The 22,902-nt window shown below is 35.5% G+C and overlaps 3 protein-coding genes across 3 annotated transcripts in view; 1 reads left to right on the plus strand and 2 right to left on the minus strand.

Annotated features, from left to right (window-relative positions):
* Window positions 1-660: 660 nt before the first annotated feature.
* Window positions 661-8,859, minus strand: mapk11 (mitogen-activated protein kinase 11). Its single transcript, XM_058773389.1, has 12 exons — window positions 8,609-8,859; window positions 4,737-4,866; window positions 4,481-4,539; window positions 4,156-4,267; window positions 3,965-3,994; window positions 3,828-3,875; window positions 3,601-3,715; window positions 3,009-3,080; window positions 2,701-2,780; window positions 2,505-2,583; window positions 1,884-2,057; window positions 661-1,687 (listed from the first exon to the last, which is right to left on the minus strand). The coding sequence occupies exons 1-12, from the start codon at window positions 8,719-8,721 to the stop codon at window positions 1,614-1,616; spliced, it is 1,086 nt and encodes a 361-aa protein (XP_058629372.1). The 5' UTR covers window positions 8,722-8,859; the 3' UTR covers window positions 661-1,613.
* Window positions 8,860-9,446: 587 nt separating this feature from the next.
* LOC131538540 (deleted in malignant brain tumors 1 protein-like) lies at window positions 9,447-15,602 on the minus strand. Its single transcript, XM_058772402.1, has 9 exons — window positions 15,546-15,602; window positions 13,001-13,370; window positions 12,459-12,764; window positions 11,921-12,226; window positions 11,418-11,717; window positions 11,011-11,318; window positions 10,371-10,679; window positions 9,870-10,225; window positions 9,447-9,735 (listed from the first exon to the last, which is right to left on the minus strand). The coding sequence occupies exons 1-7, from the start codon at window positions 15,600-15,602 to the stop codon at window positions 10,578-10,580; spliced, it is 1,749 nt and encodes a 582-aa protein (XP_058628385.1). The 3' UTR covers window positions 9,447-9,735; window positions 9,870-10,225; window positions 10,371-10,577.
* A 611-nt stretch (window positions 15,603-16,213) lies between these two features.
* Window positions 16,214-22,902, plus strand: part of LOC131538541 (deleted in malignant brain tumors 1 protein-like) — a 44,440-nt gene continuing 37,751 nt past the window's right edge. The window contains 2 exon segments of the mRNA XM_058772403.1: window positions 16,214-16,245; window positions 19,570-19,907. Coding sequence (XP_058628386.1) covers window positions 16,214-16,245; window positions 19,570-19,907 — 370 coding nt within the window.

Below are 22,902 nucleotides of genomic sequence, written 5' to 3' on the forward strand. Positions count from 1 at the left end.
ACTTTACTGAAAGCAGGGCAGTTAATGTTCATTTACATACAGTGTAAATGTGAGAAACCACACCCATTTCCCCCATTCAGCTTCAGAGGATGCTGACTAGTTTCGTGACATCAAAGTAGTCAATCAGGATCTTCCAAAACATACATTGAGAAATAATTGTGACACTAACCATGTTAACCACTTCCTGAAATGCAGTTTCCTATTTTAAAAACACACTTTCATTCTGTAAAGACCTGCTGCTGTTCACCAAATACATTTTAAGTATTGTGTAATTCATGTCACTGGACAGAAGAAACATTCAGAAGACTGAATTGAAATTGCTTTCTAAAAAAATAAAATACAATAATAATAATAATATCTATATATTTTACATAAAGAAAATTGGGATTGTTCTTTTTTTTATTATTATTATTATTTGTAAAAGATTTTTTTCTTTGACATTGACATTATTTTCATAAATTCTTTTGTTTCCTATGTTCCTAAAATCAGCTATATTTTACATTTGTAAAATATAGGCAGTATGGCAAATGTATTTATTAGTGTTGTTGTTAATGATTGATTGATTGATTGATTGATTGACTGATTTGCATGTTATCATAATGAAAATTGAGAGAAATGTACTTAATTGTAATGAAAATAATGTCACAATGCAAATGATCATAATGTTCCTAAAAGTTTTTTTTATGCAAGATACAATTTTTTAGGATGAATTATGACCCAGATGTGTTCTTAACAGGTTTTGTAATAGATATGGATATTAACAACTGACATGTACTATAGAAATGGGTGTGGAAACTTAATAACAATAAATGACATCAAACCACATACTGGTCCTTTAAATAACCTGAGAAAAGAAAAACAGTTTGTTCAGCATATGTTGAATTAACCAGCACTGTTGTAGTGCAGCATAAACTAACAGTTAACCTTTATTTCAAACTTTTTGTTAAGAAAAGACAGTATTTGTGGCTGGGATGAGTTTTACCACCACCACAATCTGTTTCTGTAATTAAACAACTATTAATCACTTCATTTTCACCTGAGGTGTGATTCCATGCGAACACACATGATGCATTTGAGGTATGTTATATTCAGATAGCCTTGCAGATGCAAAACGAGTAAAGACAGATTATGTAACTGATCCAGTTTTATGCAGAGACTTTTGTACACTGATGCATATATCAACTTTTCAAGACACACATCCCACTCCATCCAACATTGTAAACATATTTTTCTCCTCCTCCTGCTTAGTTTGTTTTGGTCTCATATGAAAGACACCATACCCTGCTTCACCTATAGACAACTGTCTCACATTAAATATAAAAAACACTCAAAACACACAACTCTGCACACATACACACAACATGCACCTTGTAATATTAATACATTGTGTCTATGTTCAAACAATACCGGTCGTGTTTTGCTCTTAATTAAGTGTGTATGAACACACACCCACATACAGGAGGGGCGTCATGCCTTGGAAATACATAGTCATTGTCTCTGAATGGACTGCAAGCTGTTCATATAGTATGTCCACCATTCCTGTAGTTTGTATGTTTGAAAGATGGACAGTGGCAAGGGGCGGCAATCTTCCTGGATTGTAGTTACGCTCAGTTTTATTGTTCAACCTGAAGACTTTCAGGTTTATTGGGAGGATCTTTAAAATTGCTTACTTCCTCAAACACCAGCTCTGTGGAAGGAGAAAGAGAGAGTGGAAAGAGAAGAAGTGTGACAAATAGTGTTGATTTTATATTACAAGGTATCAATTTTGGCAGATCATGTTCACACTGATTTTCTGAATAAACAAATAGCTTCAGCATGGTGGTGTTTTAGTGTACGTTTACAACCTTTAATCCAAACAAAAGCAGTGTAAGATTTCCTCTCACCCTTCCACTCCTCCAGCGTGCGATCCTTGCTCTCAGGGGTCTGATCATACGGAGGTGCCTCGGGTTCATCTTCAGGATCGTGGTATTGGGAAAAGTATGAATGACACAGAGCTTCACTGGCTGAAATCCTCCCGTCACAGTCTAACACCAGCATTTTTTTTAACAGATCCACCGCTAAAGTCAAAGAGGGCAAATGGGGATGGGAAAAATTTGAAAAGGGGTCAAATAATTAGATTTGTTTTGGACTAAATCTATTTTCAAGTACTGTTAATTATTTTCTTTTTTCTTTTTTTGCAGAATTGATTGTTTTAAAAAATCATTCTAAATTTAAGAGAATAGCAGAATTTACACCACGACTATAACAATGATACAAAAGAACAATGTCACTGGAACTTTCAGAACGCTTTTTCAAGCTGATGAATGACAAAAACATTGACAGCCAAGCAGAATCCACCACAATATCATTGGAACTTTCAGAACTTTTCCCCCCATCTGATGAAACACTGACAGCCAATCAGAATCCAGAAAACGTCAAAGAGCTTGAGCATTAAGCAGATGGCATAAATGCAGCTCACACTAATATAGTTATCGTTCTTAATGTGAGAAGGCCTTTAGTCTTACCCAGTGGATTTGCTCCTCTAAATATCTTCGCCAGGTCCTGCTGAGGCATGTGTGGAAGAGACTGGATGTACTTCTGAGCCTAGATGCATAATACCAAAAATCTTAAACTATGGTTTAAATTTCAGTCAATCTGTCATCCATCAAGAACATTAGACATTGTTAGTAATAATAAATTAAACACTTGGTCTCTTCTCACATGTTCGGAGGATATCTTCTTCAAAACGTCAGGCGTAGGAGTGCCTACAACCTCCATGATTCTCTTGAGCTGATCTATATCTGAACAAATTATGTCAAAGAGTTTTCAGCTGCAAGAAAGCCTGGCATAGAGAGATACCCATCTGATGCCAACTGTTTTCTAGTTCCTTACATTCAGCTTCTATAATTTAATTTGAACCACTTAGGCTGCGCTTGCCTCACCTGCCTTACAGGAAGCAAGACTCACTCAAAAACCACACACAAACACACTAAGAGGAGGTTTAAGTGGCTTTCGTGAAGGAAGGATACAATCGTTGCCAGGAAACAAAACCTTCCCCTTCAGAAGTTCACCCATGATGCATCCAACAGACCAGATATCCACTGTAAAACAGATTTAATTGTATTTGTTCAACAAGTTGCACAGAACATAGACATATCTATCTATCTATCTATCTACAGTGCTGGGTAATAACTGATCGCATGTAATCTTGATTATGTAATCAGATTACAGTTACTTTTCTGGATTACATGATTACATATTCACACAATGGTAGTAAATTATTAATAATTTATTGATTTATTGATATTTATTGATGTTTAATACATGTCTCATTGCATGTGTGTTTTTTATCACTATGGTACACAAGTCTACGTGATAAACAAGTTAGGTCGAAAGTAATCTAAAAGTAATCAAAAAGTAGTCCGAATACATTACCTAATATGTGTAATCCAGATTATGTTACTAAATAAAATTAGTCATGTCATGTAAAATTCGTCTTCATCATGTAATTTGTAATCAGTAACGGACTACAAAATGTAAGTAGTCTACCCAGCATTATCTATCTGTCTGTCTATCTATCTATTCAAAGACACAAGAATTTCAGGTTTATTCTTGTTTTACCTGTCTGGTTGTAATGCATCCAGTTGAGCATGATCTCAGGTGCTCGGTACCAACGAGTCGCCACGTAACCCGTCATCTCATCATCTGTCTGCCTGGCCAATCCAAAATCCAGGATCTGACAGTTTTGATTAAAAAATAAAAAATCAACAAAAGAAATGCATTGTGGTAATTCAGGAATTTTGTGTGTATAGACTGGAAAGCCATCAAAAGGTTTTTTTTTTTCTCACCCTGAGTTCACAATCTTCATTCACCGCTACATTGCTTGGCTTTAAGTCCTGCAAACATGCATACAAAAAATAAACAAGATTCTAGTGGCCTATAAAATGGACACTAACAAAAACTGAGAAGGAGGAAAAGTACTCACTCTGTGGATCAGCCCAGCTGAATGGATGTACTGTTTGTGAGAGAAAAAAAGTTGAGCCGTTAGAAGAAACAGTAGGACATAGTAAAAGAGGCATAGAGACAGGAAAAAAAACAAAACAGTTTGCGTCTGCAATTCAGAACATCTGTTTGTGTCCTTTTTCATGTTTGTGAAAAACAGAACTGAAAGTGTACCTTAAGGCCACGGAGAAGCTGATAAATGAGGAATTGTATATGTTCATCTGAAAGTCTCTGAAATTTGACAATGTTGTTGAGATCGGCTCCCATCAGGTTGGTCACAAGATATCTAGAGAGACAGAGACAGTTTTAGTTTATAGCCAATTTAGTGCATTTAAATCATCACAAACTTGCAAATAAAACAAATATTGTTTGATAACTGGTTGACTGCAAGTGCAGATGGTTTTAATCAAACCAAAAGTACCATTTTTGTTTTAGAGACATCTAAAAAGCTATTTTATGCATTCACAAATGAAGATATAGTGACTGGGCAGACACTCACACCTCATTGAATTCTTCAAGAGAAGCTGCCGGAGTGAAAACATCCAGCAGTCCGATAACCTGGATTACAGAAAAAAATAACATGAGTGACTCAAGTGGCTCTAGACTTTGTTGTTTGACCAGACATAGCAATCTCGATTCAGATGTTTGATGATTGTCTAGCAGTTGTATGAGTTATATTTGTGCAGGACTGGGCATTTAGTATTTGTTTGCGCCCCATGCGTCGATGTGTTTGCATGTGTTTTGGGGGGACTTACGTTCTCATGTTTCATGTGTTTGAGGAGTCTCAGTTCTCTGTACGTTCTTCTGCTGTGGATGAGGGACTGAAAAGGCCTGGAGAGCTTCTTGACGGCCACTTTCTGACGAAGGAGCACATCATATGCTGAGCTAGAGAGTTAAACAGATAAACGTTTCAAATGATTTGATCCAACTCAAAACTAAAGTTTCTGCTGATATCGAGACTACAGTCATTTGCCATGATGAAAGGACTGGTATGTTCCTGTTAAATTTGACCTTTTCAAAATGGTATCACTTCCTCACAGTGGTAGACCATATTAAACACATGCTGCATGATAGCAGTCACATGCACTCTTAAGTTCTTTATTGAACCAAATGCTCTGGAGAATCATGTCTAACATGAGCGCAAGACTCAAGACAAGCAATTAATAAATACATAGTAAACAAGATATTTGTCTCACCTTTCAGAGGCTCAGTTGAGACTGATTAGAAAGGCTAAGCCTAATTATTTTACTGTTTCAGAAGGCCAATTGAGAAATTAGGTGAAAAAACAAAAGAAATTGAGTCAGTGGATAAAGTAATAATTCCTGCAGTGACTTTACGTTTACTTTAGTCTATTGAATTAAATAAATCAAAACCCCTGGCAGATCTTTAGAACTTGATTAATGAAGGTATTCTTAGAAATTCATCAATCAAGGTGCAAGATGCAGTCCTGGAGTTTTCTACAACTGAATCATGCAATATGATATGCCATACACATTTTAAATATTTATTTTATTTTTTATGTTTTTTTGGGGTTTTTTTCCACACTTAAGTCTCTATTGAAGACAAGAGCACCCAACCCCCATTTGGGACGCTCCCATTCCCTGTTTCAACCCCTCCACACCCCAGGTCTGCCCTGCCCCCTTCCTTTAAAATGAATCAGCTCTGCTGTGAAGAAGTCAAATAATCACACAATAGAAAAGGGCTTAACATGAACAATGCAAATTCACAGCTCATTTGAGTAAGAAAGTGTTTGTGGAGTGTGTGTGTGTGTGTGTGAGAGAGAGAGATTCCTGGGGAATAAAACAACGGACATTAACAGGGTCTGAATAAGGATTGTTCATTCTTCTAGTTGTAGTGCTTTAATTCTGAAAGAATGTAACAATCTGAATATCTAAATTCAAATTATGACCACTAATGAATTTGAATATTGTGACTAAATGACTATTGCATTGTTTTGCATGCTTTATTAAAGCACTATGGGACTAGGCCTATTATTAAAACAAAACATAACAATAGCTTAATCATGCCTCTCATGTCAGATGATACACAGCAATGTCTCTATAATCATATCCCCAGGCTGTTAGAAATAGCTGAACCTATTCAACTCGACATGGGATCCAATCAGCAGCAATTAAATCTCCTGTGTAAATCCATTGTTAGTGTTGTGCATCTTTTAATACAGATAATGAAATAATTAGGTCTCAGGTGGTCTTGAGATGTTGCAGGGCATCTGCGTCACTAACAATGAAATTAGCTGCATCGCATCATTTTTCAGAGCTGGCAAACCTCCCAAATAAACGGGAAGAAACACCGATAATAGCTTCAAAAACAGGATGCCCATGTGATGCCCTCAGGCAATGTTCTCTGCTGGTGTTTTTTTTTTTCCCCAAATGCCTATGGATTTGGGTTATTTGCTAGTTAGCTTTTATTTAGTAGAAAATGTTCTCACTCTCAGGCCATCCAAGATGTAGATGAGTTTATTTTCTCGTTGGAACAGATTTGGAGACATTTAGCATTGCATCACTTGCTCACCAATGGATCCTCTGCAGTGAATGGGTGCCGTCAGAAAGAGAGTCCAAACAGCTGATAAAAACAACACAATAATCCACGAGTAATCCACACAACTTCAGTCCATCAACAAATACATTGTGAAGTGAAAAGCTGCAAGTTTAAGAAGAATAAATCCATCAAGATGTTTTTAACTTCAAACTGTTGCCTCTAGCTAAAATCCTAAAGTCCTCTATCCGTAATATTGCTCTGTCAAGTGAAAAAGTTGTCTCATCTGAATTGAGAGAAAAATATGCACAGATCACAATTTGCATGCAAAAACAGTCCAAAATAGTTCTAAACAAATATGTTGGTGGATTTTGATGTGAGACGAAAGCAGAGCATGAACTTTTTCACTGGAGAATTTTATTCTAAATTATGGACACATATTTTGGCCATGAAGCAGTGATTTAATGTTAAAACACCTTAATAGTGAATTTGTTTCTAATAAATGCACAGCTTTTTGCTTCACAAGGCATTAATTGATAGACTGGAGTCGTTATTGTGATGTTTTTATCAGCTGCTTGGACTCTCATTCTGACGGCACCCATTCACTGCAGAGGATCCATTGGTGAACAAGTGATGGAATGCTACATTTCTTTAAATCTGTTCTAAAGAACAAACAAACTCATCTACTTCTTGGATGGCCTGAGGGTGAGTAAATGTTAGCAAATTTTCATTTCTGGGTGAACTATTCCTTTAAGCCATTGTTGGTTTCCTTTCGGGTTAATAACTAATGAAGAATATATTTATACCATCATGAGTCAGACTGATTTTGACCTGACTCTCTTAGACAAAGCTGTTAGAACAGTAGCTTGCAGAGCGGAAACAGCAATGCCTGATTACACAACAATTGTGAAACATGGTTAGAAAAAAAAAGTTGGGAAGGGGAAGAGAAACATGTTTACTTGCAAACTTAATTTAGCATATCATCTGGATGATTATGCAACTACTGCTGGTGCATCAAAATGACGTGACATACTAATATATAAACTGATTGACATCTTCACAATATTTGCAAATTAGTACGGTGAAAATGGGAAGATGCTGAAACCATAAGCTGTGTCACCATGGCAACCGTTTCAGTCAGTCACTGCATGAGGGAGGCTCGAGGGTTCTAATGTTGTAGTTGAGATGCTACCTTGTGCAGTGCAATGTAAATCTCTCAGAATGAGTGCATTATGGCAGGATGAAATATCTGGATGTTTTCCCATGCAGATGGACGTCAGATGCTGATGGGGGCACGGATAAAACTCGAAGACGGTCTCACTTTAAGACCGGAACTGAATAGGCCTAGCATGTTGTCTACTAGAGCAATATTGTGGCACCAGATGGGCATGTTGGAAGGTTCTTTATACAACCTGACTAAACACATTTACAGAATCAGAACCTTAGTATGTGGTCATTCTGTATAAAAACACAAATGTCATGACTACCAGTGATATGCAGGGAAATATCCCTGTGTTTTCTTTTAAATACTCCCTTTGTGTTCTTGATAGATTGCCAGATATATCAGCTTTGAGTTCAGCATCACTCAGATGAAGGCGATTTCATTTTTTTAATAGGCTACTGTTAATATCTACGGACAAACAGTCATTGTTGCTGAAGCAATGATTGACACATGTCAGTAAACAAAAGGAGCAACAGCGTTTATCACAATATAAACAAATTTAAACAGCAATGCCAACACATATAATTTTCAGTATGAAATGTTGGTTCTATTTTGCAAAATATTTTCCTGCCAGTGGTTTATTATCAGTGTGGAAAAAGTAAGATTAATGTTTTTCCGGATGTTGTTTTGTCGAGCTTTATTCCTGCCTCACCCTCTCCTCCTCTTCGATGCTAAATTACGAATCGTACTACGACGAAGGTTCCGCTAATGAATATTAATTTGCTCATGCTTACGTTGCTTAGTAACCTTCCTGAACGCCCTAGTATAATATTCATAAGCCACGCCTTCAGTTGTGGATTCGATAGCGACAGAACGTCTGCGCTTCAGCCAATCAGCGGTTACGTCGTTAATATTCATAAGCCAAACCTTCCTCATAGTAGTCTTCATAAAATCGCCTGCTGGACTCACCATACTGAGCCATATGCCCCCGATCCAACCGGTGTGAGATTCTGGTATCGTTCTGGCACCTCCCAGACAGTCTTGTTTAGTTCTTGCCGGTAGAATCCCGGTCTTGTCGACATCTCTTCCGTTTAAAACGACGCTCTTTATTACTAAACTGTCAGTAAAACATTAACGCATCCGCCAGAGAGATATGCTTATGTGTGGAGGCAGCCGGCTTTAGTCCCTCTATTTGCCAGAAATGGGAGGAACCGTCTGTGATGCGAGTGTGTGTGTGTGTGTGTGTGTGTAAGAGAGAGAGACAGAGATGGGGGATGGGACAAGCAGTGGAAATAATTCATGTTGGGCTATTAAACTAAATTGTAATAATAACAACATCATCAATAATATATGTTGTTATTAATATTAGTGTTGTTGTTTTGTTGGTAATAATAATAATATAAATGTGTACGCCTGCTATCATTTCAAATCTAAAATAAATGATTATACTTTTACCAAAATAAATCACTTTAATTTCTAAAATTCATCTTTCTTACCAAGAAGGAAATACAGAAAGCAGCAAACTGCCCAACGTTTACTAGCTTTATTTATTAGTCATCTCAATATAAACTCACAAAGACTGAATGCTGAAAAACATTTTATGAAAATGGTATTAAAATATTAAACAATATTAAATATCAAAAATTAGTGTAATGCAGATGTAATAAAACAGCAAATGCCGCAAATTACACTTTGTAACACAAATAATTTATCTACAATTATAAATGGCACCAATAAAACTTTTTAGAGAAACATTTTGAAATAAATTGGCAAACATTTTTTTAATGAAAACTAAGTCAAGAGCATCAATCTTCTAGCCTATCTATCAAACTTCACAGAGAACTTTAAAGTTTCATTGGCCATACTGATCATCTCAGTATAAACTCAGAAAAGAAGATTGGCATTTTCATATAGATTAAAATTTAATATTAATATATAATGTAATTAAAATGATATACACACACACACACACACAACTTTGCTACTATAACCTGTTAAGAAACAAAGCAAAAAAATGTTTATCATAGCTCATGACTCCTCCGTGATCCCCAGCAACCGACTCAAACTAGGAAACAGCTCCATCTAGTGTTTCATCCCTAAAATGTGACAAAAGAGAATTATTTTAGGATCTTTGAGTTTTTAAGGCACTTGCAGATTTTGAACATTCAAAAAATGCAAGAGTGCATGCAATCAAAAAGCTGATTTCATTAAACCAGGACGAGAAACCGACCTGACAGATGAAAGGCAGGCGCTCATGGCAGCAAGCATCCATCCATCCAAACCGGTCCCGTTCTTCCTTAAGAAGTTTTCCACAAAACATGCTTGCTGGGTCCTTTGAAAACCCTTGATGCCACGATGCATACTCCACATACGGCCCACTGGTCCACAGCCAGGGCGAACAAGAGAAGAGCATACTCCGTTCAAGCCCGATCCACACTCCATCAGTGACTCCTTTATCCTGCAGCATCCGTGTGATGTACTCGTGTGCCGTGGCATTTAAAATGTGCGCCAGTGTCTCGTGGTGAGTTTTGCAGTATCCTAATGCATCAATCCAGCTTTTTGAATCATTGATATATGTGTAGCTGTCTGATATAGACATTAAACAAAATTTCTGTAATTTTACTATAATATTATAATATGAAAGTACTTTAGTCCAATGAATAAACAAGGACTAGTAATGTTATGAATGGCAGTGTAATTGGCCCCGTTTTTATTTATGTATTTTACTCACATTGGCAGATGACTCCAGCATCTTTATAATGGCTGCAGTTCTGTACGTCCCATCCAGAAGATCTACATCTCTTTAGAGTTAGCTCATTCCCATAACAATTTACATTATTCATCCAGATCGGCCCTGAGCCGTTGCCGAAAAAAGCACCTTTTTTTCCCTCGATAGCATTCCCACAGCCCATCTCTCTGCACACCACTGCAGCATCTTTTATATCCCAGCCATTATCACACACTGTTCCCCACTGACCATCATGAAGAACCTCCACTCTTCCAGAGCAAGAGCTGGAACCATTCTGCAGTCGAAGTTTGGCTAATAAACAATAAATGAACAGGTCAGAAAGTTTGATGACACCAGACTAAACTCTTCAAAATAAAAGTTCTTTATTGGCATGAGTGCTTCATGACGAATCTTTAACATCCATGGAAACTTTTCATTCAACAAAAGGTTCTTTAGATTATTCAAATGTTCTTTGCACTAAGAAAATAGAAACGGTCTTTAGGGAATCTTAAGAAAAATCTTTTAGGAATTGTTTAGGAATGGTTCTTTTTTAAGCGTGTAGGTCTATTATGTGAAGAAATGCAGCAGTATTGAAGTATTATGCCAGGCAGTAGACCTTTATAATGAAGCACTATTCACTTACGTCCACAGATAACACCAGCATCTTTTTCATGTCTGCAGTTTGTGGAACTCTTCTGCTTAATACACAGTTCTTCAGTGTAGATTCTGTTCCATTACAGCTCACTTTATTCATCCATACTGGTCCTGATCCTTGTCCAAAATAAGCAGCACTCTTTACATCTGTCACATCCCCACAGCCCACCTCTCTACACACCACAGCAGCGTCTGTTAGATCCCAGCCATCATCACACACTGTTCCCCATATTCCATTGTGGCGAACCTCCACTCTTCCAGCACATGAATTAGTGCCATTGACCAGTGTGATAGGAGCTGAAGCACACGGCAAAAGAAACAAAATTGTATGTCATTAAAGATAGGCTGAATGAACAAAAGCATATTAAAATAATTGTTTAAAGTGTTATGACTCACGCTGACAGATGACTCCAGCAGCTTTATTTCTACCACAGGAGGCAATTTCATGTGATCTGCAGCTCTTCAAAGTAGATTCTGTCCCAGTACATTGTACAGCATTCATCCACATTGGTCCCGATTCCTGGCCAAAATAAGCGTGACTTGCATCTACGACACTCCCACAGCCTAGTTCTCTACACACCACTGTAGCATCTGATAGATCCCAGCCATCACCACACACTGTTTTCCACTGACTGTCACGAAGAACCTCCACTCGTCCGGAACAAGAGTTGTCACCATTTACCAACCTGACAGTTACTTCTCACACAGATAATAAAAATACAAGTTGTTTTTACTCCCATATATTTGTGTACTTTACTATTACCTTATTTCAACAAGAACACATTGTGTTAGAAAAAACAAGACTATTACAATATTGTTCTATTCAACTCTCTTGGGTCATTCCTTAAAAAGGAAAATATGCAATTTTATGAATGTACAAATTCATATTTTTGCCTCACCATTGCAAATGACTCCAGCATCTTCATGATGTCCACAGTTATGTGTTCCCCATCCAGGTGTCCTGCAGTTCATCAGTGAAGACTCAGTGCCAGCACAGTTTACATCATCCATCCATATTTGTCCTGATCCTTGTCCAAAATAAGCTTCACTCTTTGCCTCGATCACATCCCCACAGCCAATCTCTCTACACACCACTGCAGCGTCTGTTAGATCCCAGCCATCATCACACACTGTTCCCCATGTTTCATTATAGAGAACCTCCACTCGTCCAGAACAAAAGTTGTCACCATTCACCAACTTGATAGCTATTATCCACACAAATAATATGAAGACCCAAATATTTTTTTTATCTCCAATATATTTATAACTTAATATATCTTTTATTTTACAGAAACAATGACATATGTTATGTGAAAAAACAAGATCCTCTTTAGTGCATGATATCTTATATTTAGATCTCTATAGGATCATTATTTAAAAAAAGAAAATGTGCAATATTAAATTTGTACTTCAGTTATATGGATGTTTTTGACTCACTGTTGCAGATGACTCCAGCATCTTCAGAATGCACACAGTTATGTGTTCCCCATAGATTTGTCCTGCAGTTCATCAGTGAGGACTCAGTGCCAGTGCAGTTTACGTCATCCATCCATATTGGTCCTGATCCTTGTCCAAAATAAGCAAAACTCTTTGCCTCGATCACATTCCCACAGCCAATCTCTCTACACACCACTGCAGCGTCTGTTAGATCCCAGCCATCATCACACACTGTTCCCCACCGACCGTCATGAAGAACCTCCACTCGTCCAGAACAAGAGTTAGTGCCATTCATCAACCTGATAGCTATTATAAACAAAAATAATCTAAAGACAGAAGTTGTTTTTTTCTTCCAAATATTTGTTCCTTATATACCTTTTATTTGAAAAAAGATCAATGACATATGGCATTTGAAGGAATACGATATTTAGAATTTGAATTAATTATTTGTATATCTTTTTATTTATGTCTCTTGGGTCATTCCTTTAAAAACAGTACAATATTAAAACACTACTTCAGTTCTATGATTGTTTTTGACTCACATTGGCAGATGACTCCAGCATCTTCATGATGTCCACAGTTATGTGTTCCCCATCCAGGTGTCCTGCAGTTCATCAGTGAGGACTCAGTCCCAGCACAGTTTACGTCATCCATCCATATTTGTCCTGATCCTTGTCCAAAATAAGCTTCACTCTTTGCCTCGATCACATCTCCACAGCCAATCTCTCTACACACCACTGCAGCATCTGTTAGATCCCAGCCATCATCACACACTGTTCCCCATATTCCATTATAGAGAACCTCCACTCGTCCAGAACAAGAGTTAGTGCCATTCATCAGTCTGATTTTGTCTGTACTAGTGGGAGTTGTAAAACCTATATGTGCAATAGAGTCAAAGATGCAGATTATTAATATTTAATTTTACTTATATTTCTGAGACATTTATTGATTTTATTCTGCTGAAAATATAACACAATCTGTGACCAAGATTTGTTTCAGTGTATAGCATAATGCTCTTACCCAGAAGCAGAAAGAGTTGCATGAACCACAGCATTGCATCTAGAAAAATATAAGATATATATATTATTCATGTTGAATTTTCACACAAAACATTAATTGCTTTGTCTTATGTTCTACACTTCTGAATTAATAACATTAATCTACTGTATTCAGTCTATAAGGTTTCAAAACATTGTAACCTGTGTAGACAACTGTAAAAATTCTAAACATTTACTGAAAGATAATTGTCTAATTGTATCAGTGAGTTTTTCTAATTGTATTTAGTCATATTGTAATCAAATATAAATTATATTATAACAATATAAATATGATTTGTATGTTAATACCTGCTAAATGGTTCTCTTCTTCGTCTGTCTGTTTGTTTGAAAAGTGCTTTGTACATGTGACATGTACATGTGTTTTTCTGACTGCTTTCTCTTCATGTCATATAAGTTACAGGTTTATTTAAAATAGATATCATATTTGTTAAACAAAATTACTTTGGAATTCATGTATGGTTTGCTACATGAAAGACGGGATGTATGCCTAATTTGTTTACCAGCAAAACATGATATGATACAATGAGCCTCTGTTTGTGGAAGCTTGTTACTTTGGAAAGTTGTTGTCATACTAGTGTAACCCACCTGGGTCCTACTTGCACCCACTCCAAGCAGGACTTGAACCTGGCTCGTTGGCATGGAAGACTGCAGCCCATAGTGTCAGTCGCTATAGTACGCCTCTTGAGATCTGGGGAATGAGGTTAACCGGCACAGCACCTACCAGCTGGCCTCCGTTACTTTAGCAGTAGGTGAAGTAAACAAAAACTTTTTTCTCTTCTTCCACAATAGGAAGAGGAGAAATAAAAAAAGGGTTTTGTTAAAGTAATTTCTCTAAACATTTTATCAGAGCACTAAGGATCCAATATGCAGCCATTAAATCCTCCATGTGCATCTTTTGTTGATTTTTTTGCATCTTTAATTGCATGTCACCATTTACTGCAGTTTTTATTTTAGTTTTTCATCTTTCTGGTGTGTATTTATTCAGAAAATGTTTTTCCCAAAGCTTTGAAATGTATGTAAGACTATATATAAAAACAGCAAACAGGACAAACAAGTTCATGTTGCCCATTCATCTTTAAAAATATTTATTTATTTTTATTATTATTTTATTTATGACACAATTTAAATGAACACCACAAACATTAACAAAAAGAGCTGACAGTGTTAGCAGTGCACAATTCAAAAGTAGTTTTAAGCTAGAGCAGAGCTGTCAATGCAAACATTATTAGACACAATCAAGACACATTCTTATTTCATAGTAAATCAATCACTTTATTCAATTAATGGCAGGGACAGATTTACTTGTAACACGTATTATAATTATGATTGAAGTTATGATTTGTGTATCAGTGTATACACTATCACACATTAATCCAAATATATAGCAGTTAACAAAGGGTTTATACGTATTTCTCGCAGTCTGGAGGAATTTTATTCTGTTTCCTTATTTTCTGAAGCACTTCTCCATTCATTTTTTTTCTTCCAGTGTAGGTTAAAAGTCCCCAAATCTTTAAATTTCTATAAATTATCTATAAAAATTGTAAGCAAAAATGTACTAAATACTAATTAACAGCTGTACAGTGTGAGATCAGCTGTTCCTCTGTGACCTTTTATCACGAGCTCACCTTTTCCAATATCTTTTTTCTTTTGTTATTTAGGTCAGTTTTAGGATCAACATTAAATCCAATCCAATCCTGGTTTCTGGAAAAAAAGAGAAAGATATTTAAAGTAAATGCTGAAACCATTTCAGTGTTTTTTGTGCATCTGAAAACAGTGTTGGAATGAAGGACCTGTTCAACAGTATAATAGGGACTTTTTCTAAGCTGTAATGTTTTTTTTTTTTTTAAGTACGTTTTTTTAAATTACATTATGGATCCAGCAGCAGTAATTATGTTTCTACTAATTATAGATTCATAAAACATGATTTTTTTTTTAAATTTATTTATTTATTTTTTTTAGGCAGTGTTTCTTATACAGAGTGTTTAAAATTCTAAAATAGTTGCTTAGGAAGACTAATCATTTGACTTACCTCCACAGATGACTCCAGCATCTTGTTGATGGTTGCAGATGTGTATTCCCCATCCATTTGATGAACAGTTATTCAGTGTAGATTCATTCCCAACACATTTTACATCAACCATCCATACTGGTCCTGATCTGTGGCCAAAATAAGCAGCACTTTTTCTCTCTACACACCACTGCAGCATCTGATAGATCCCAGCCATCATCACACACTGTTCCTCCTGATCATCATGAAGAACCTCCACTCGTCTGGAACAAGTCATTGGCATTCAACAACTTGACACTTACTATCCATAGAAATAATATGAAGACAGAAATAAGCTGTTTTTTCTTCCATATATTTGTGTACCTTAGTATATCTTGCATTTGAAAAAGACCAATTGGCAATTTGGATGAGCAAGACATTTATGATTTCTTCTATTTAGCTCATTTCTTAAAATATACTATATAATATTAAATTTGTACTTCAGGTCTAAGCATGTTTTTAACAGCTGCAGATGACTCCAGCATCTTCATAACCCTCTGCATAGTGTTGCCTTCAGGCAACGGAAAGTTTTTCTTATTTTAAATGATTGCAACCAATTAAAATGTTTGAAAAGTATCAAAGAACAGTCCAGTAAGATGTGGGAGTCACTATCAAGCACCATTTGAATGCGGGACATCCTGTTCTGACACATGGTCACAGGCACACATGGTGTGAGAAAAAGGCAAGATTATTTGCTTTAGTAATCTTATTTAAAATGTCTGCGTGTCAGGTATGTTAACACAGAACACAGAGGTCAGGGAACACAGGACTTATAAATACAGGGAGATTAGGAAACTAAACACACAGGGCTGGGGACTAATTAACTCATAAACACTTAACGAGGACAGAAACTCCAAATATGGAAACAAGAGGAGGGAAAAAACACAGGACACGGAGACACAGTCTGACAAGAGAAGACTTTTGTCAGGTTTTATGATTTTTATTTTATTTTGCATGTTCAGAAATTCAGTTTTTCTTTTCGTTGTCTCAGGGCAACGTTATGCAGTAAGGGGTAAATAAGTAGGGGTCCACAGCTCCCATCCCTAAGCAGGTTTTCCCATTGACAATACATACGGGCAAATAATGTGTGACAAAAAGGGAAGATGCAAGTTTCCTGGGTGCACAGGAACACCCAAAGTGATGTGCAAAACGTGTAACATGCACCTCTGTTTCACAGCAGAGAAGAAGTGCTTCTTGAAGTTTAACACAGAGTAAAATCTCATTCCATGAAGTACATGATATGACACGACACACTACATCAGGGTTGGGAAACTTCGGTCCTGGAGGGCCACTGTCCTGCAGAGTTAGCTCCAACCCTAATCAAGCACATCAGAACCAGCTAATGAATGTATTTTTAAGATCACTCGAAAGCTACAGGCAGGTGTGTTTAATTAGGGTTGGAGCTAAACTCTGCAGGCCAGTGGCCCTCCAGAACCGAAGTTTCCCAGGCCTGCGAGGCCATGAAAAAATATTTTGGGATGAGGGGGTTAGGGGTGGTCAAAAAATGTTCCCAAATAAACCAAAAATGATGTGGAATAATTTTTTATCATGTACCATCAAAATTCATGCAGTAGAGGGTTCATAATGTCCACAGTCATGTGTTCCCCATCCACATGTGCTACAGTTCTTTAGGGACGACTCAATTACAATTACATTATCCATCCATATTAGTCCTGATCCTTGTCCAAAATAAGCTCCCAGTCATCATCACACACTGCTCCCCATGTTTCATTATAGAGCACTTTGACTCATTCATTCACCAGTCTGATATCACTTCCATTAGTGACAGTTATGCAGCCTGTGCATGTTAGAGAGTCACAGATGCAGACTAATTTTTCTATGAGCTCTTAATTTAGAAGATATTGTTGGTCGTCAGACAGAATGCACAGTGACTAAGTTTAGTGTCAGTATCTAGTTCTCCTTACCCAGAAGCAGAAAGATTTGTGTGGACCACAACATATTGGCTTTAAATAAATTTAATATGATGTTAAATATGAAACATTCCTTGATTTATTGTCTCTAGAAATTTCACACACAGCATTTTAACATCTTAATTATGAAAAGAAGTACATACATTTAAAAGAAATTCTTAAATATCAGCAATCATGAAAGAAAGCATGAAAGGAATAGAATATTTAAGCATCTTCAATAGTACTTCAAGTATGGACTGTTAGGGTATAAGACAAGCAATATTATAAAACTAGGTTAAAAAGAGACAAACTTGACAAGTTGACTTGAGAATATCCAGCCAGAAGTAGTTTAAAAAAAAGTTTGAAGATTTTAAGTTTGAAGCTGTTTTAAAAACTTTAATATTGAAGCAGATTTAAGTTTGAAATAAATAACATTTTAAACATAGTCTACAAAAATACATCATGCATAAGTACATAAGAAAACACCTCTGACATATACATAACACTTATGATATGCGCTAATATTTTTAAGGTAATAGCTGGCTAGATGGTCGTCTGTAACTTCTTCTTCTAGGACTGAGGTAGTCTGTTTAAACAGTGGATGTGTGACAGTTATGTGGACTGTTTTTCTCTTGTTCATCCTTGACCAGCTACTATTCAGCCTTAACACCATCCACACGGATTCATATAAATGTAGGTGTGCATTTGTATCTGCTACATAAATAATGCTGACATCCACATTTGATAAACAAAACATCTAGGAATTCAAACATGCTTTGCTGGATTCTGCTGTGCTGTACATAAATGACTGTTTCAACCTGAACAATATGCAAACATCCCATTCTAATTCTCTTAAGAGAAATCCTGCAGACTGTAATTTGTTTACAGGAACATAAAATGAGCTTATAGGAGGTTACTGACAACCAGCTTATCTCCACCTCATCAATGTGCTTTATGACTTGCTGTATGAATGTGTTGTTAACTTAAAAATATATAGACAAAATACTGAAGTGGTATTTTCCATGCACGAAATGTGAAAGAACTGTTTTTATTGCTTCTCAGGTGTTAGAATAACTAGGAGATGTAAGAAAAACAGTTTCTTCACTTTTTGGCTATGGAAAATTCCAATTCAGTACTTTGTCTTGTGCGTAATAACCTCACTGGCTTGATGGGTTTACCATTGTATCCATGTAAACACAAACAAATCTAGAGTTCTAGTGTTCGTGAATGTTGAGTTTTTGTTTCCGTGTAGTTTACATGTCTTTGCAAATTTGTAAAGGGAGTTTCATGAAACTGGCTCACTCAAAGTCATGCCATCAATATATTTTGATATTTGAATACTGACATATAGTATAATTTCTGATGTTGATCATTGTCTTTTAAGGAAATCTGAGGGGAGGAGCCAAGACGTCAGCTGATTCTACTATATAAAATCACCAGGAAACCTCCTTAACTTGATCTCACGCCGTCACAGAGACAAAGATGCTTCTGAAGAGACTGGCATATTAAGGTTAAGAAATCTAAAAATGTGTATAATTTTTGTTAGTTTGCAAATGTATTTTATTAGATATGAAAAATATTTGTAGATATTTATGGTGTAGTTGATTTATTGCTAAACAAAGCTCTTGCACTTTCCCTCACTTTTTCCCTCACTCATAGTTTTTGTTATTGTGTAATAATTACTGAATTATGGAAATGACTTGAAATTGAGCTCTACTGAAATAATATGCACTTCAGTAGTAACCAAATCACAGTAAAATAAGGTTTCTGGTTGCAAAAAAATAAACGTGCAGACATTTTGTGCCAAAAAAGTACAGAAACTACTTTTACTACAATAAAAACAGCCATTGAAGTGTTTTTTTTTGTTTGTTTTTTGTTTTTTTTTCTGATTTCTGACTTAGAACAGCCAAATTAATAATTTTGTATTTCTTTCAGGGCACAATGTTAAAGTCCTTGTGGTTCATTCTCATATTGGGTATGAAGAAGCATCTCTATATTTCTATATCATAAAGCTACTCTTAAGAGATTTGAAATGAATGAAGTATGTTATTGAAGTATAAGAAGTATGTGCATCCGTAATGTTTTATATTTCATAGAGATTTTGGAAAGGGACCTCCAGTCGAAGCTTTTCTGAGGCTGATGAATGGCACTAACTCTTGTTCTGGACGAGTGGAGGTTCTTCATGACGGTCGGTGGAGAACAGTGTGTGATAATGGCTGGGATCTAACAGATGCTGCAGTGGTGTGTAAAGAACTGCATTGTGGGAAAGTGATTGAGGCAAAGAGTGCTGCTTATTTTGGACAAGGTGTAGGACCAGTATGGATAGATGATACACAGTGTGCTGGGAGTGAGGCTTCACTGGTGAACTGCACATCTACACAATGGGGAATACAGAGCTGTGAACATTTAAAAGATGCTGGAGTCACCTGTAACAGTGAGTTAAAAAGTATTGGATGCATTTTGCATGTTTTTGAGAAAAATTTAAATTCTGTCATTATTTATTATTACCTGTGCCAGTCCAAAACATATGCTAATTTTTATTCATGTAAAATACAAAAGAATCTTTTTCAACCACAGTTCAAGGTCAAAGGATCAAAAAAATTGGTAGAATGTTTTTATCCAAAGCAATTATTAATAACCAATTGAAAAGGATACATGGACATAAAGTGTATATGACAAATAGTTCTAAACCTTCTATTCATCTTCATTCTGACATTTACTAAAACATTATTCAATTCAAAAGTTGCATCTGTTAGTAATATTTAATGAATTAACATGAATTAACAATGAGCAGTTCACTCTTAAAAATGAAGGTTCTTTATTGGCATTGATGGTTACATGAAGAACCTTCAACATCTATGGAACCTTTCCATTCCATAAAAGATTCTTTATAGCTGAAAAGTGTTCTTTAGATTATTAAAATGTTCTTCACACTGCGAAAAATGGTCCTTTTAAAAATTGTTCACTGAAAGGTTCTTTTGGGGAACCAAAATGCTTCTGTAGCTTCACTTTTTATTTTTATTTTTATTTTTATTTTTTTATTTTTTTACGAGTGTTGTATTTCAACTACCTTTTTAATAATGTTGTATTTTTAATTAAATAGTAATAAATAAATACATACGATTAATATGATAATTTATATTTTTTAACGCATTAACTTGGTTATCTGTGGGAAAGTTGAATCTGAAGTGCCCGTGTTTTATCAGATTAAGTCAGTTCTGATAATGTGTGAAAAACTGTTGCTACTCACAGTGCCCTTAGTTACAATAACTTTTCAAGAACATTTCCATGCATATGAGGTGATCAGATCAAAAGAGGATTTTGTTTTTTTTCATATCGACAACCTGCATTACCCTAGGCCTTTTGACATACAAATGTCATATGGAGGGAATGACACAACTCTCCTTGTCGAGCCATATTGCTTTCTCTGGTAAACATTTTTATGATGTTATACATGTTTCTGTCAGAGACAAGGCAATGGGTTTGCAATGTAAATTCACTGACATTGAAATGCTTGAAAAAAATTTGTACAATAAATTGTGAGTGCTGTGATCTAAAGTTATTGTGCTTGTTTTCATTTGATAGTAGTTGATAGTTCTGTAATTCAGTAACACTGCATCTTATGATTTATATATTTTTTTAAAACACTGTAGAGAAATGAAAAGTAAATATGACATAAATATTTTTTAAGTAAAATTGTAGTTAAATTAACTCTATACAGTGTAAGCATATTACTCTTAACAGTGTGATTAAACTACAGTGTTAAATACTTTTACACGTTTCATTGTTATTTTTTACACAATATTGAGTAGAATTAACTCTAAAAACTTGACACTGACCAAAGAGTAAATTTTACACTGATTTCGAGTGGGACCAAATGTTATCTGAAACAGAGTCAAATTCAACTCTATAGGAGTTAAATTAACACTTATGTTTTTACTGTGTAACATTATATAATGGGATCTTATTGTAAAGTGTTAGCATTGCATTCAAGATGTAGTTTAACTAGCAGAATTTTCATTTTGGTCAACTATTGTTTTAAGTCAATAAACTTTGGTTTAGCCAAAAACTCAAATTTACATGTATGCAGATTCAAAATTCAACTTACATGTGAGCCTCTCAAATGATGTATAGCTTAACCCTCCTGTTGTGTTGGGGTCAATTTGACCCCCACTCGATTTAAAAACTGTTTAAACTATTTATTTCTTGAAATTTGGTGAATATTTCGCATTTAGTGTCATGAATGTGCATGCAAAGGTTCAACATATAAATGTATTTTGGAAGCACTAACACAGAAGTTGCACCCTGTTTTTAAACACAAAAGGAAGGTTAAGAATTATGTTATTCACATCCCAGTTTTCCTGACAAATGCAATGACAAAATGCTATGAGGACAAATCATTCTTCCTTGTCAATGTATCACTTCACAGAAACTGTGAGAAATGTTGTTTTGAGGATTGCGGTGAAGGTCAAGATTGGAGTCAGTGTCAATGACCCTAATAATAAGAATAACCTTCTGGAAAAGGTAAGATTCATGTCAACTTTTATCAAACAATCTTTGCAATAAAAATAGATAATTCAAAGTTGAAAACTTTCGATAAAGTGAAATGTCAAAAGGTGTGCTCAATAAGTGTAATCACTCTGGCTTGAGTGTTTTCTTACTAAAATTTCACCAAATTTCACAGATTAGGAACGTGGTTGGTATTAAAGTATTAAGTGAATTGGAGAACGCAGCCTGATGAGCAGGTATTTCAGAACAGAACAGCCACAGGTTTGTAAACTGAGAGTTGTTGGACTCTCTTTTCAAAACACTGTAAATATTATGTATTATTTATTTAAATTATAAACCTGTTATATTCACAGGTCTTTTTTGAATGACCGAAAACAGACTCTAATCCTAAATATAATCCGAATCAGAATGAGCTTTATTCACCAAGTGTGCACAAACACACAAGTAATAAGTGAAAAGTATGTAGTAAGTATAATGACATTACACTAATCTTTCTGTTGCGTCACTCTACAATACTGAATATTGTATATATGGAGAATAAATGTGTATATAATGATCTGGTGCACAGTCAGGAAGACAGAAAGACTATTCAAATAAAATTTAGCCTACTGTATATGCCTGTTATCATGAAAAATCTGAAATATACTATTATACTTTTACAAAAATAAAACACTTTAATTTCTAAAATTCATCTTTCTTACCAAGAAGGCAATACAGAAAGCAGCAAACTGCCGAATGTTTAGGCTACTAGCTTTATGTATTAGACATCTCAATATAAACTCACCAAGACTGAACGCTGAAAAACATTGAATGAAAAGGGTATGAAAATATTAAACAATATTAAATATTTAATATAAAATATAAAAATTAGTGTAATGCAGCAAATTACACTTTGTAACACAAATAATTTATCACAAGTA

The sequence above is a fragment of the Onychostoma macrolepis genome, chromosome 04, assembly GCF_012432095.1.
Source record: "Onychostoma macrolepis isolate SWU-2019 chromosome 04, ASM1243209v1, whole genome shotgun sequence".
Classification (NCBI taxonomy): Eukaryota; Metazoa; Chordata; class Actinopteri; order Cypriniformes; family Cyprinidae; genus Onychostoma; species Onychostoma macrolepis.

Excerpts from the sequence above, each read along its gene's own strand:
- LOC131538540 (XM_058772402.1), bottom strand. The coding sequence starts at position 15,602 with ATGGATGGGGAATACACATCTGCAACCATCAACAAGATGCTGGAGTCA. Across the intron at positions 12,765-13,000 it reads TGCTGGAGTCATCTGCCAAT|CTATCAGGTTGATGAATGGC; the intron begins GTGAGTCAAAAA and ends TGTTTATAATAG. Across the intron at positions 11,718-11,920 it reads TGCTGGAGTCATTTGCAATG|TAACTGTCAGGTTGGTAAAT; the intron begins GTGAGGCAAAAA and ends CTGTGTGAGAAG.
- mapk11 (XM_058773389.1), bottom strand. The coding sequence starts at position 8,721 with ATGTCGACAAGACCGGGATTCTACCGGCAAGAACTAAACAAGACTGTC. Across the intron at positions 4,268-4,480 it reads CTTGAAGAATTCAATGAGGT|ATATCTTGTGACCAACCTGA; the intron begins GTGAGTGTCTGC and ends CTGTCTCTCTAG. Across the intron at positions 3,716-3,827 it reads ATGAAGATTGTGAACTCAGG|ATCCTGGATTTTGGATTGGC; the intron begins GTGAGAAAAAAA and ends CAAAACTGTCAG.